This window comes from Ambystoma mexicanum, chromosome 8, assembly GCF_040938575.1.
Source record: "Ambystoma mexicanum isolate Mex_15411 chromosome 8, UKY_AmexF1_1, whole genome shotgun sequence".
NCBI lineage: Eukaryota > Metazoa > Chordata > Amphibia > Caudata > Ambystomatidae > Ambystoma > Ambystoma mexicanum.
The window spans coordinates 839,458,180-839,472,691 of record NC_090929.1 but is presented as its reverse complement, the minus strand read 5'-3'; the positions used below and the strand labels follow the sequence as shown (position 1 = coordinate 839,472,691).

Below are 14,512 nucleotides of genomic sequence, written 5' to 3'. Positions count from 1 at the left end.
CTAGGCAGGAGAAATGGGTCTTTGGGCAAGTGGCAGTGGTCAGTGGGCCCCAAAGAAGCCTATTGGTGCAATGTGCAGCAGCCACACCCGAAGGTCATGACGAGAGGACTTGAAAGAAACCTAGGGCCTCATTACGAGAACAGCGGTAGCCAGGGAGCTATTAGCTCCATGGCTGCCACTGTTCCGGGCTCCATTACCGGGTTCCTGCAATGGGGACTTACCGGGTTACTCCAAGATAGGAGGACCCAGTAATTCCTCCATGCAGGAACCCATCCCCATTCCCATTTGAGCCCCCAGAGGGCTCAATGGGAATGGGGAGGGAGGTAATAGCGGGCAGATTACATCTGGCCTGTTATTCCCTCCCTCTTCCCCTCGCGGGACCCGGAAAGCACACCTCGTTTTACCAGGCATGCGATCCGGGTCCCGTGATCGGAAGCTTGTAATCGGCGCTCCCGGAATGAAGGGGGCCGGTGCTGTACCGGCCCCCTTCATTCCGGGACCGCAAGCCTTATGATGAGGCCCCTAGTGTATTAAAATATGCAGTGGTCGCGGCCAAAGGCCATGCTCACTGGCCAGGGCTGAAGGCCATGCCTAGTGGGCCCAAAAGAAACCTATTGGTGCAACAGGTACAGTGGCCACGGCCAAAAGCCATGGGTAGTTGCCCTTGAATAAACTATGGTATAACAAAACCCTTGAAATTCATTGAAAAAACTTTAGTTAAGGGATACTTAAGGTGATCAGATTTAACGTAACAAAACCCTTGAAATTCAGCGTATGTCAAAAGTAATGATCATGTTAACTCAGCATCCCCCCTGTTGCAAAGCCCACCAGCACATACATAACAGATGACAGAGGCTGGCAAGATAGCTTAGTGGGTTGAGTGCTCACTGCTGTGACCCGAGTGTGATCCGCAGGTCGCAGCTTCGAATCCCAGCAAGGCCAATTCAGCCTTTCATCCTTGAGAGGTCGATAAATGAGTACAACTCTGCTAGGCTGATGTTATATGTATATGTGTTCTATGTAAAGCGCTTAGGCATAAGTGCTATACAAATAACTTATAAATAGATCCTAGGGGTTGTCATACAATATAATCTTCATATCAGCTTTTGCAGGAAAGAAAATGCAGTATGTTAGTGGGGAGTAGATTCTTTCATCTTTGCAGTGTTTTCCGATACATGCTAGTAACAATGATTTTGTTCGGTACAGCGTCAAACCAGTGGCTCCGGCAATGGTATTCCATGCAACAAAGTCCAGCAGCAAGTCTCTGGCTGTCAAAGTCGTGGTGCAGCTCAGAATGTGCATGATCTGCGGGCAGTGGAGGATGCCACAATGGTCTGAACTGGGAAGCGCCTGATGATTGGGATCAATGCAGCTACTCCCATAGCTCAGATTTAGCCTCAATTGACAACAAAGTCATGGAGTGGCACAGTGGAACAAACGTAGATAAAATGAGCCTTGGAGATCAGCAGGGCATTTGCAGGAGATGGCTCTTAGACACAAAGTAAGATGGGTAAGTGGCTAGAAAATGGTATTCAGATGAGATCCAGAACCCTGAAGTAGGCCATTCGACTGTATACATCAATTCAAGGGAAGGAAGCACTGCTGAGGTTTCAGTAGGCCTTGGGATTCGCAGGTCCCAGCAGTGCTCGTCATATTAGAGTGTACAATTCAGAAGCAGAGACTTGGATAAGTCCTTGTCGAGCAGATTTGGGACTATCTCCAGCGTTTGACAAAGGTACAGTGCAGATACACCTATTCGTAGATAGTTCTTGGGGGATGGGTGCACATCCAGTTTCCGGTCATGAACATTTCAGCCTTCAGAAATTTGGCAGCTACCCAATCATGGTTGATCACCAGATTCAGACATCCTCAGGCTTCTCCCGGGAATTCCCTCAGCATGTGATTATAGACTGAATCCAGTCACCCAATGACATGTCCAATGGCATATCCATTCGAATCTGGTCATGACTACTTTGAGCTCCCAACCGGGAGACCATGCCCATACATGGCACACAGGTCATGTGTTTCCATGCTCAGCAGGTAAACACAGCATTGTTATGGAATCTTTGGTTAGAGAGAGGATCCTTGCTACCTCACACTTGTATATTTGAAAATAATGGAAATCCATGCTGTGTGCGGTTGTTACAGAGCACGTTTATTTCAGTGGTGCAGACTTGTAGTCTTGGTAGTGGTCAGCCGACACGTGTTTCAACCTCTGGGGTCTTCATCAAGGCTATGGTGTGGGTTGGAGTGTGTTTTGTTTGAGGAGTCCCGGATGGGGCCCCCTGTTAAGGAGGATTTGCTTCTATATATTCCTAGTCTTGGGTCCTATGTTGGCCTGTTGACTTAGAAACGCTGATCCCATGTGGAACGAGGTCCTGGAAGTATATGCAGTGTATCTTTGGGGTACCCTGAGCTCCGAGGTAGTCCAAGGGGCACATACACTAGGCCACATTGACAGTGAGGCCCTGGATGGGGGCTTACTGGGAAAAAAGGTATGTAAAACATAAGAGAAAATGCTGAAATGTCTGAAGTCTCACTGTTATTCACAGTTTGAACCTTCCATTTTAGCAGAAGGTGAAACCACAAAGTTATGTTAAGATGGCTGCGTGTCTAGTGCTCATGTCTCCCTGGATAGCTTACAGTGAAATGCTGACTTCTGCCATGGATACACACGGGACTTGGAAAGTTTGACTCTTGCGGGGAAGAATCGTCCCTCCCTTCTTCCAAAAATTTAAAATAGGAGCCATTATTACAGTGCATAGAAACGGGAGGAATTTGGATTCATGCGCTGTATATTGGGATCTTATTGGTGTTATTATGATTCTATAAGACTGCTGCAAAGGGCTAAGAAAGAGGAGAAGGAATTGAAAGCAGCAACATGAGAGAGGGTAGGTGGCATACCGGGCCTTTTCTGGACTATGTGCAGGTAAGTTGTTTTTTGGGGGAGTCTCCGATAAGGGTATAAGAGAGTCTGTAGGCAGGTGTGCCAGAGTCAGTTTAAAACTCTGACGTTTGAACTCAGACAGATTAGTTTATAGGTCAGCAGCACTTACTTACATAGTGCCCTTAACCAAGGGCAAGTTGATCATACATTTCTATTCATCAGTCACTGCTTGAACCCAATAACTTTATTGCTTCTCACTCAATAATCTTCTGCTTAAATCTACACATTAATGTTGAAGCAAACATATATGTGTGTTACGTGACTTCTGAAGTGAGAAATTGTGAATATACACAAAGATGTGTATAATGTTCCACATTCAACATGCATTCTGTTTAGGGTTTTTAATGCACATAGCATTCTGTGTAAGGTGAAGTGAGCTCTTACTGCATGAATGTATGTTGAAAGTCTGGATCGAGATTGTTGATTTGTGTGGCATCTTTGATTCCAGTTCATACAGTTGTAGTCTTATATTCCCCCAGGATCTCACTTAACCCGTTATAATTTTATTTATAAGGGCATGCATCGTCTGCTGACATGATTTCTCTTTCAGGGCTAACCCTGTGTGGCTGGATCCGTTCTGCAGAAACGTAGAGCTGGCTGCACAAGCTGACCACGAAGATGACCTTCCAGAGAACCTGAGCGAAATCACAGACCTTTGGAACAGTCCAGCCAGGACTCATGTAAGAAACCTTTTTGTATTTATAAACACAATGGACTTTCTCCCAGTGTGGGACAGCCAGGTCCATCAAGTCGGACCATTTCCAAATGCTGATAGTACTTGGTCTCCAGCATGTTCTCCTCTCCCACAAGTATTGTTGCTCTGCACCTGACAATGCTGTTGATTTTAGCTCCAACATAATTGCAGAACATTATTTGTGTGAGATACACGTGCTGTCATCAAGGGTTTCAGTACGTTACCTTATAGGTTTCCCCTCATTTCATCATGGCCCGACGATTTCAACTCACTCTTCCATGGACACGTGCTTGCCCCTGTGGTTTACCATAGTCCCTCAAGGCATCTAAAAGTCTCTTGCTTGCTTATACATATTTCCCAGTTGGTGTTGGTGCAAAAGGCTTTTGGTGCAAATTCTCCATTGATTTTGTAACATACTACGTGTCAGCTACTGTTTTTTTTTCTTTTTAATTGAAGGGGCCTAAATATTGGGGTAGTGAACAAACATAATGAGGGAGCCCAAAGAGTGTAGTTGGGAAGGATCACCCCTTAAGAAATGTTTTCAAATATTTGGCTAAAATGGTTTAATTTACAGCACACTCTTGTGAGAAATTTGGAACAAATCTGTACAATTTACAATCAGTTTTGTTGGGCAATAAATAGATGCCAGATCACCAACAGTACACACATTATGCCTTGGCCCACAATATATACCAGTATTCTGCCAGTGTAAGAAGACATGTCCATGCTGGCTCTGCCGCATAATGGCAGTGTTGCTATTGTAAGGAGAGATGTGCATGCTGGCTGCACAAATGCATGCCATTATCTCTGCATCAAACACATATGGCCTCATTACAAGTCTGGCGGTAACCCTGCCGGTGCTGCCGGTGGGTTGCTGCCGGACTTGCAATAATTACCGGGGTCTGGCTTGACGGAATCACCATGGGATTACGAACCCAGCGATCTGGGAAGTCAGACGCCAGGAAATTGTTAATCCCATTCCCATTGAGTCCGAGAGGACTCAATGGGAATGGGGATGACGGAGGCACCAGCCCCATTAATAACGGTGCTGGTGCTTCCGTGCAAGTCTGCGGGCCTGTGCCGTTCCGCCCGTCAGGTCTCACCCTGGTAGGCTTACCGGCACCATTGTTACCGGACCAGCACACTGGTAATGAGGCCCATAGACTCATATTTTCTTTGATCATAATCCCGAAAATTACCACTAATTGAAAACATTTAGAAAGTGGTGTAACAGAATAATTATGCTTGTCCACTGGTTGTTAGACAGTGCATTTAATATGCAATTTGAATACATATGAAAACAGATTAGACTTATTCCTACAGTTATGCCCTGTATCAAGCCTAGCGCAGATGGGATAGCCTATAGATATCCGCAAGCAAACCTGGTTCCTGTGAGATACATGAAATTCAAGATGGTGGCACACATCAGAGATGCCTACCAAGCATCAAGGTCCAGAGCTAACCGCAGTGAGACCATCAGGGAACGTTATCAATGCTTGATCAAGAATAACCACAACTTAATAAATGCAAATGGAGGTCCCCTTCTTCAAATGAATAACGTATTAGAAAAAGGAATTCAAAAAAGCATGAAAGCATGGGGAATAACCAATCAGACAGAGAAAAAGGTGACCTTCGCCAACCCAGGGTGTATAAAGGGGCCTGGAAAAGAGCAGTCAGGGAGAGAATCTTGGTGCAGGCAGACAAGCAGAAAACTGCTCCCCTGATACAAGTGGAACTTACTAGGGAAAGAGAACCTGAGATGCTGATAGCCTGGGGATAGTCTGGTTTTTGGAGAAACCTTAGGGGATTTTGTTGCCTGAGGAAGACAGCCAACTCCCTTAAGGTTTAGAACGGGATCCAAGTAGCTGCTAAGCACTGGGTTCCCTGAGGAGAGGAGCTTGCCTGAAGGTGTCCTCCAGCACCTTCCAGAACCCATTACCCAAATGCTGAACTTGTGGGAGGTTTAGCCAGGGCTGAGTCTGGCCCTTATTTCTGGGAACCTGCACTTATTATCTCAGACTTCGTTCAATTAAGATGTGGTGTTTTGGCAAATTCTTTTTTTAAATCTCAGTCAGTCTTAGTCAGGCAACAAGCAACAACAATGTGATCTAGCACTGATCCTCTGCAGTTTCATGAGTAGCAATGATGAGCATGATGTTGACAGTGCTGGGCACTCATGCTGGTCATGGCAGCACATTCCTCTAGTCAGCCTACTTGCAATTGGTGCCGCTCTGGTACTGAAATAACTGACAGCACTGATTCCACCCCAGGGTCAGAGGCTCGGGAGTGTGGTGCAACCAGGAAGCCACATTACTAGGTGCAGACCTCTAGTGATGCGGGCAGGCAGGCACACACATATATATGTGCTATTGTCAGTATGACGCTGTGCACCTCTGCCGGTGGGAGCCCTCAGCCAGCACATGCAAGCACTTGTTATGGTGGGCAATTCACCTTCTTATTCTGATATCCTGTCAGCACGGATTATGCCAATATGAAAGTGAATGAAAGGCTGCCAAACTACAGGGTCTTAAACACCCACTAGCACAAGACTGTGATCAGTGCGACACAGTTGCCAGTTCCATTGGTGGGGCAACTGGCACAGAAAGGGCAACAAAAAGACACTTAATAGCCAACAGCACACCTGAAGAGCAAGGACAGAGAAAGGTCCACTGCTAAGGTGGCTTGCTTGTGATGAGTGCTGACCTATACAAGAAGATCTTACTGTGGTGTTTGATGGCCAATGTAGTCAGTTCAGTAATGATTTCCTCTGCATTTGTCCATCACTTTACTATGTAAAGAAAACCTATTGTCGTGACTGGCTCAGGCCCAGGCCCGAGCCCTTCTAATATGGATGGGGAATGCAGAATGTTGTGAGGGAGGCGGTTGCGAAAGGGTTGTTGGGGTTGATGAGTTGAGTACCTTCTTGCTGCAGGGTCTCTTTAATAAACAGTCTTACCATTATTTCTGCTTCTGTGTCCCCTGCTTCACATATTTGCTTTTTACATGGTCAACATATTTCACTTTCCACATAGAGAATCGGAGGAAATTGATAATGAGGATGATGTGTTCAAAAGAAGCAGTTAACCATTTGGTGTCCCATTTCAAGACACAACTACTATGTTACGCTATTTTGATTGGTATTTGTAAATTGTACACCTGCCATGAGTTGGGTGAACATCACCTCCCATGAGACGATGGGAGTTGCAGCTGCAACGTCAAATATATTGACATAGTGAGGGCCTTAGGTTGTAGCTCTGCTGTGCCGACTTGGCACAGGCATACTAGAAACAATTTTGGCCCTATTACTTATTTACAAATTAAGCACTCAGAATTGGTAAGCCACAAGTTAAGGCTTACTACCACCAGCTCCTAGCACAGGAGTGAACCCAGAACCATGGCAGAAGACTGACATAATAACTGCCTGACATAATTAAAATTATAATTGTTCTTTTATAACACGTTTAATACCAGGGAAATGGTTTCTAAGCACAAGCTCGGGATTCAATCCTGTGTTGCTACATGTTGTCTTGCTTCCAAGACAAACGCGTTGCCCCTGAGATATCCTCCCATTGCCACCCTGAATGTGGGTGAAGGGTGCCCATGCAATCTGCTGTGAAATATGAGAACGCAAAGTCCAGGAAGGACCTTTTGTGAATCCTGAGAAAAGCCAAAGTTCAGGGAGAACCTGAGAAAACCAATGTCCAGGGATGACCGATTGTGAAAACTTAGAAAGCCAAGGTCTAAAATGGGGCTGTTAGGAAGTCTGAGGAGCTTGAAGTTCATGTATCCACTGATAATGTGTCTGTGAAAATGGCTGCCAGGTGGCGACATTTCCCTAAGAATATACACTCCAGACAATCAACACTTTCTCCGAATATTCTAGGATTGGAGGCAAGAATATATAATTATACCCCTCCTCAAAATTTTTGGGAAATAAATTTAGGGGTAAGGAAATAAAACGTGCCTACCTGGTGACTTTTTCATAGCGTCATCACTTCTCTGTGAAAAGAACAGTGAGCTAAAGACTTGGTTGAGGCTCTCCCAGGGGCCATCCACCCAAGAACAAGTCAATGGGCTGTGTTTGTGCTGGTAGAGTTTTTCCCCCAGGCCCCCTCTGTTTTGTCACTATCACTTGGAACCGACGTCCAGGCAGGACCAGCATTGTATCCAAAGCAGTCAAGTTTGAAGGAACATCTTTTTGTGAAAAAGCTCAAGGGGGAATCCTAACAAGTAACGATTGCTGGGCCACTGAGGGGCCTACAAAATAGAAGGAGAAGTCCAGAATATTAGTAGTTCCGGCAGGGAACTTTCAAGGAACAGATGTATATTTTTGGTTCTTTTCCTTAGCTTAGGTATGAACTCTTGAGAAAATGTTTAAGAACTATTGTGTTGGCATGAGTTAAGAAAATGTATGTTGTTAACATAGGGTGGCTGGAGGCTAAAGACTTGTGAAGATTGGGTTGAAAACACTTACTATCCTTTGGGACATTGTTTTGTAGACCAGGTTTCACAGGAAGGATCAAGAAATGTTAAGATTAGGATTTTGGAGGTTTATGATTTAGAATGCAAAGGTGTGGAACACTGTAGGAAGCCCCTCTCTGCTGAGCCTATCCTTAACTCAGTTTATTAGCACATCCTTATTGTCTCCAGAGAAACTCATTAATACTAATAGGTTTGTGATGAAATCTGTTCCTTACTGCAACTGAGAATAATCATCCAACTGTTACAGCTCTAAGCTTTTGTGTCAAGTGTGCTATTGCTCGGCCTACCACAATAGTTAACATTTTGATGGTCTCTTTTAAACACAGAAACCCCACATTACCAAACTGCACACTTTACTTCGGAGTACACTAATCAGTTTGTGTTTTTCCCTTTGCCCCAAATAAAAAGAAATGGTGCCCACTACAATTTTTGGGAAGTGTGTTCAGACACAGTCAATTGAAGAGCTGGAAACAAATAGGCATAAACAAGAGTACACAATTCCATCCTATAAAATTTCCCCCCATGAAGTTAAATGAATACATTCCAAACAAACAATTCTATCTGTTGTTATCTAAATTGCAATCCAATATTTGACCGCCAGTTATAAAAACCGCCTTTAATCCTTTCTAAATCACATTCCAACTAATGCCGTCAAATACAATTTGTACGTTAATGAAATGCCTCTAGTTTTCTCTAATTATTCATATGCCCTGAAATCTGAGCATAAAGGCATACACAATATCTCAGGGGCACCATTGAACTATCAGGGCATGTTACAATAAACAATATATTATCATCTTAGAGAATCTTTCTGCTTTCCTATCTAAAGTTATTGCTAATTGCTTCAAGACCAAATGAAAGAAGAGGCATGCATCAACGGTGCCTGGTTTGATTCTTTAAATATAAGCTATAAGATCCAAATTGTTAACACCCTAGCCCTTCACCATCATACATGTTTGTAAATATTATTAGGAAGCTACCCACATAACCATACGTAATTAATGAAAACTGTATGTAGGTGTACTGAATCCCATCAAAGGTCTTCTAGCTGCCAACAAAGGTTGATATGATAGGGAAAAGATTATGTATTTTAATGTTAATGCAGCCTACAATTAAATACGCCGATCCCAGAATATTAATGTTGCTGTTTCAACCTTCTAGTTGATTGGTTTCATATAGTACTTGTTCCCATATGTTTTGCCATTTTGGAACAACGTAAATAACACTTACTGCCACCCAACTTCATTTACTAACCTTGCATGAACAAACAGAGAACTCTCTCCATCCAGGATTTTAACCTGCAACTCTAAGACATAACTAAGCCAACAAAATAAGATGGCCAATGTGGTTCAAATCATCGAAGAAGCATTGGTTCAGCGTATTGCACTGACATTGAACCGGACACATTTTGTGGCATTCAAGAGTTCATTACATTTCTAATAAGTGATTTTTCTGAATACCTCTTTCTCTATGCTCCTGAGCTAGTGCCAAAACTGAATAGAGCTTTTCCAGGTAATTAATTTCTTCACGGAGTTGAATACATGTCAAAAGGAGAGCACCATCAAGGACTAGTTTTGACCTCAAGTGATTTTTGTAGAATTCTATGTTGGGCTAAGTCATGCCAGCAACGGATTTTAAGTGAAATGTTTCTTTCCATTCAAATCTAGTTTCATTTTTAAAGGGACTAAAACAGTGCTTTTAAAATTAAATTGAAATCGCTATTGCCGGGATCAATTTGGCAAAGTAAGCATGGGACATACGTTCAGCACCATAAAGTGATATAAATATGTTTGTGTATGGTGCATGACAAAGGCCGAGTTTGTACAATCATATCTAAATGTGTGAATTAATCTTGTGAAAGTTCTTTAACTATCGACCAGTATCATTTTAATATTTAAGATATGAGCATAACTAGAGAAAATGTGAACTGTAAAAGGTAGAGCACGATTCAGATGTTCTGTTTGCAACCTGTGTGTTTCCGGCACAGAGAAGATGCCATTGGTAGCCAGGGTTCATGGTTCAGAAATGGATTCCTTTGAGTGCATATACTTGTGCAGTTTTTGGTTGATCTTTGATTCGGAATAAATATTCTTTGGGCTTTACCCTTCTTTAGTGCTTAGAGTTTCTGGTGCTCCTGCCTCTCCAAATCCGATCCACAAAGGGATGAGCAGAGAGGCTTCTCTAAGGAACAGATTTGTGGGATGTCCAACACAGCTGTGCCTGTAAGAACAGCGGAAGGGAGCACCAATTCACCAGTTTCCTCTAGGCTCTTGTGAAGTCTGATGCCCACAGACACATTCTGTGTCATTATATTCCTGTCAAGGTGCAGAAGCAAATATTCCTCACAGTATTCTTTGGGCTGTTGTCATCTTTGCATTGTTAGGGACTCGTCCCAGGACTAGACAAAGTAATAGTGCAGACTACTAGATAAATTAGTAAAAGTGGCAGCTGCGCGGAAACTCAGCCTTCAATTAGGAGGGTGCATCCTTTCACATTTTTTAGGGCAACCCAATCACTGGTGGTTTCCAAATTCAAGCTTTCTCTGGCTGCTCTGAGGGCCTTCCCACAAGATGTGGAGTCCACTCGGGAATCCCAGACATCATTAAGGTATCCAGAGATATTGAAAACCAAAATCCAAATCAAGCAGCACACACTTGTGGGGGTCAATTTGATAAAATGCACCTACAGAAGATATGCATATTAATTACTTCCCACGCTCATCTATAATCTGCGAGTATGATTAAAGCTGTCCATATTGTGTCCTCAACTGCCTGGAAAAAAGCAGGGAAGTTAACAGAACTGGTCTTGGCTCACCTGACCTTGCTCATCTGACGCAGGCATAAGCCATGACCATATATGACTTCCCATGTTTCCTTAAACGCAGAGGAAAACCGTTTACATTAGGAATGTCTAACATGGGTTTCGTTCAGGGAAGCCCTTTGCAAACATAATCCAAAAGGTAATTCTCTTCCACCAACTACTGTAACAATTTTGTTCCCTATGTTGAGACACCCCTAACCCTCAGAGGCCAAGCATCACTCAGCAAGTACATCACAGATTCCCAGCCTGGTTAAAAACACAGATGTGGACTTAACTTTTTTACTGGTTTACAACCTTTATTTTTCAGATAAGTCCACAGAGGAACAATTCAAGACTTTCATACTCACAAAAGAATGCCTTTATCTCATCAGAAATAGGCTGCATGATATTATATTTTGATGCATGTCCCCAGTCCAAAGAAGAAACACAGCCTGGATTGATTAAAATAAATAGTTTGGGGGACCACCAGGGGGTGCAGACTACCTTTTCAGATGCCTGACGGAGAATCATGAACGGCACATACTATTTGAATTTTGTTCGAAAAGTAGTGGGAAGTCAGATAGAATCTAGTGGTCCACTTGTGAAGGTGGTGGAAGTGTCTGAGATGGACCGAAGTTTGGGGAGGAGGTCCGTCGTGGTGCATTGAAACAGCTCCCTGTGCAGCGATCTCTGCTATGGTGCGGTTGGTGAGAAATCAACAGTGGGATACAGCACAGTGCGGGAGCATAGCCTAGAGGTGAGGAGGATCGCACTTGAGATCTGGGTCCTTTCCATTTAGCTGGGCACTGGAGTACAGGGTACCCACAGCCCTAATGGGAGAAGGACCGCTGTGGCCTTGGAGGTGGTTAAAGGACTGGAGGCCCAGACGGAGGATTCATAGAGAGCGATTGAGAGGAACGACTGCGAGGGGCCTATGGGGTCGATTGTTTCCACCAGGTTGATTTGCCTGGACTGGTCTCGCAGTGGAGGTGTTGTGTACCCGAGTGGTGTACACTGTGGGGTGGCCATATAGGCAGTGTATGTGAGTACTGTGACAATTTGGAAGTACCCAGAGGGCCCTACCACCCAGGCAGACAGTGTTCTTGAGGAGGTTGCAGCCACAGTCTTACCCTCTGTGCATGAGGGGTAGAGGAGCAGCGGGGTGGGTGAGCTGCTGTTCAGAGGCCCTCTGGTCGGGCAAAATCTGTCCCATCTCTATGGCGGTGAAGGGGGTGCCACATTGCTGGTACTGGAACGCCAAAGCAGATGCACGATGCACAGATGGTGCAGCCCAGGAAGCGCCTAGTGGGCTGAATGACTTTGGAGGAGGGAGCGTGAAGTGAGTCTGGGGACCTAGAGAGATTGCCCATAGCAGTTTACGGCAGTGCAAGGACTTGGCATAGGAGTCTGGGTGAGGGAAGGCCCAGTGGCCTAGACGAATTCGGCTTGCCTCCGGGGCTGTGAAAGGTTACTCACACCGAACCTTCGAAGAAACATGGGGCACATGGGGATCAGGGGGGTTCAAGACCTGCAGATTATATTGAGGAGGAGGAGGGGTCAGTCAGTGTGTGAACTGGGGATGGTTGAGCTGCTTACTTATGGTGTAGAGCAAAGCCTGACACTGGTGGGGAAATCGCTTGAAGACATTAGTGCACTACAGCAATGCCAAAGAACAGTGGCAATGAGGGGTGAGGAGAGAAACAGGCAAATTCCACCAGAGATGGGGGGCAAACATCAAGGCCCCGTCTATGAAGATGGACATCAAGGACATATTGCAAGAGGTTTGGGCCTTAAGAGGCTTCGGTTCAGGCTTTGGTTTCTGATTTAAGAAGCAGAGTGGAGGTGTTGGAGAATAAGTGTGAAGCTATGGATTATATTCACCTCAATGCAGATCTCATGGAAATGAAGTTTGAGGGTAGGTTGTCAGACTTGGAAACCAGGGACGAAGACTACCAGTTAAAGTTGGATGACCTTGAAAACAGGGAACATAGAAGCAATCTGCGTGTCTTTGGGCTGAAGGAACAAAAAGGAGAGTCAACTAGTGATGTACAAAGGACAATCAACGCACTGGGGAATGCCCTGTTTACAGACGATGGTGGAGGGGAAGTGGAAATCGAAAAAGCACATTGTGAAGGCATGGCTAGGGTTAGAGGCCCGAGATCTGGGATGGTGAGGTTCCTGAGATATATGGAGAGGGAGAGCTGGAGAGGGCGAAACGTCTTTGCACTATCCAGTTTGAAGGGGATATAGTGCACATTTTTTGAGTTTCACACTAGCTACACGCAGGGACTGCCAACCTCTCACATCTTAGCTATTGGAAAGAGGAATACGTTATAGGTGTACATATCCATTTGCCCTGGTGTTCGAGATCAAAGAGGTGGATTGTAGGATAACCGAGGGCTCAAAAGTGGAACATGTTTTGCAACATCTCTCGGAGGGAGAAAAGGAGAGAGAGGGAGAGCCTGAGGGGGCTGCTGTGCCAGTCTCGAATCAAGGATCACTGAAAGGATTGATTAAACAGAAAAGAGGTCCTAGAGGCCAATAATTCCAGAGGCTAAACACTCCTTCACCTGTTAAGTGAAGCGAGAATGCTGGATTCCCCGACTCTGGGGTATTATTTTCTCTTAAGCAGTTTAAAATGATTGTACTAAGTTTGGTTAATTGTAGAAGGGTGTTGGCTGGGACCGGGGTGGGGTAAGTTCTCCCTTGGTGGCCCAGCTATAGATGGGCATCTCACACGCCAGTGGGTCAGGGTCGAAATGATGAGGGGGTACTATGGGCATTTGTGGGGAAGGGGGTAAAGCAGCATACAGGAATGAGGGAGAGAAGGGAACCAGGAGGGTGTATTGGTTTTATATTTGGAAAACAGAAAGTGATGATAAGATGGCAGCAGTAGGTATTAGTACGGGGGGACAGGCAGACCGCTTGCTCATAGGGACTCTGACACGAAAGGCATAAATAACCCAACTAAGCGTTGGTTAATTGCTATGGAATTTCACAGAGTGGGGATGCATGTGTTAATGTTACAGGAAACTAGACGGAGGTGGTTTGATTGGTTAGGCCTTCTGGGCATCCGTGGAGGTGAAAACAGGACTGAGGGTTGGGATTTTGCTGCACAAGCACTTAAGGCTGGAAAACATTGTGGTGTGGAAGGAGCATAGTGGGAGAGGTATGATAGTATCCACTGTTATGAATGGTGTGCGGTTGTCGCTGGCAATATCTTGGAGGTGGGATCGGGGCCTGCACTATCTACAACACTCTCTTCCTAAATACTCTCCTTCTAGAGCCCTTCACTCGGCCTCCTCCAACTATTTGCGTGTGAGCCGTTTTTCCAAGCAGATATTTTGGGGTAGATCTCTTTCCTCTGCAGGTGCCTCCCTCTGGAACAGCCTTCCTGCCACTCTCTGCCTTGAGCCGGTCCTCCTTACGTTTTGGAAACTCCTCAAAACCTCCTCTTCTCTTCCTCCTTCTCTCTCCCTCTCCCTTGCTAACCTCCATTCACTTTCTCTCCAGCTTCACTCCTCCATCTCTCCCCTAACTCTTTTCGGCTTTACTGACTGGTCACCTGGCTCACCTCCAGTGCCTCATAG

The 14,512-nt window shown here is 44.9% G+C and overlaps 1 protein-coding gene across 3 annotated transcripts in view; it reads left to right on the top strand.

Moving 5' to 3' along the window:
- Window positions 1–14,512, top strand: part of CDH23 (cadherin related 23) — a 3,939,560-nt gene that overhangs the window by 3,888,447 nt on the left and 36,601 nt on the right. For all 3 annotated transcript variants that reach the window (XM_069610726.1, XM_069610725.1, XM_069610724.1), the window contains one exon: window positions 3,498–3,627. In XM_069610726.1, coding sequence (XP_069466827.1) covers window positions 3,498–3,627 — 130 coding nt within the window. The remainder of the gene's footprint in view (window positions 1–3,497; window positions 3,628–14,512) is intronic.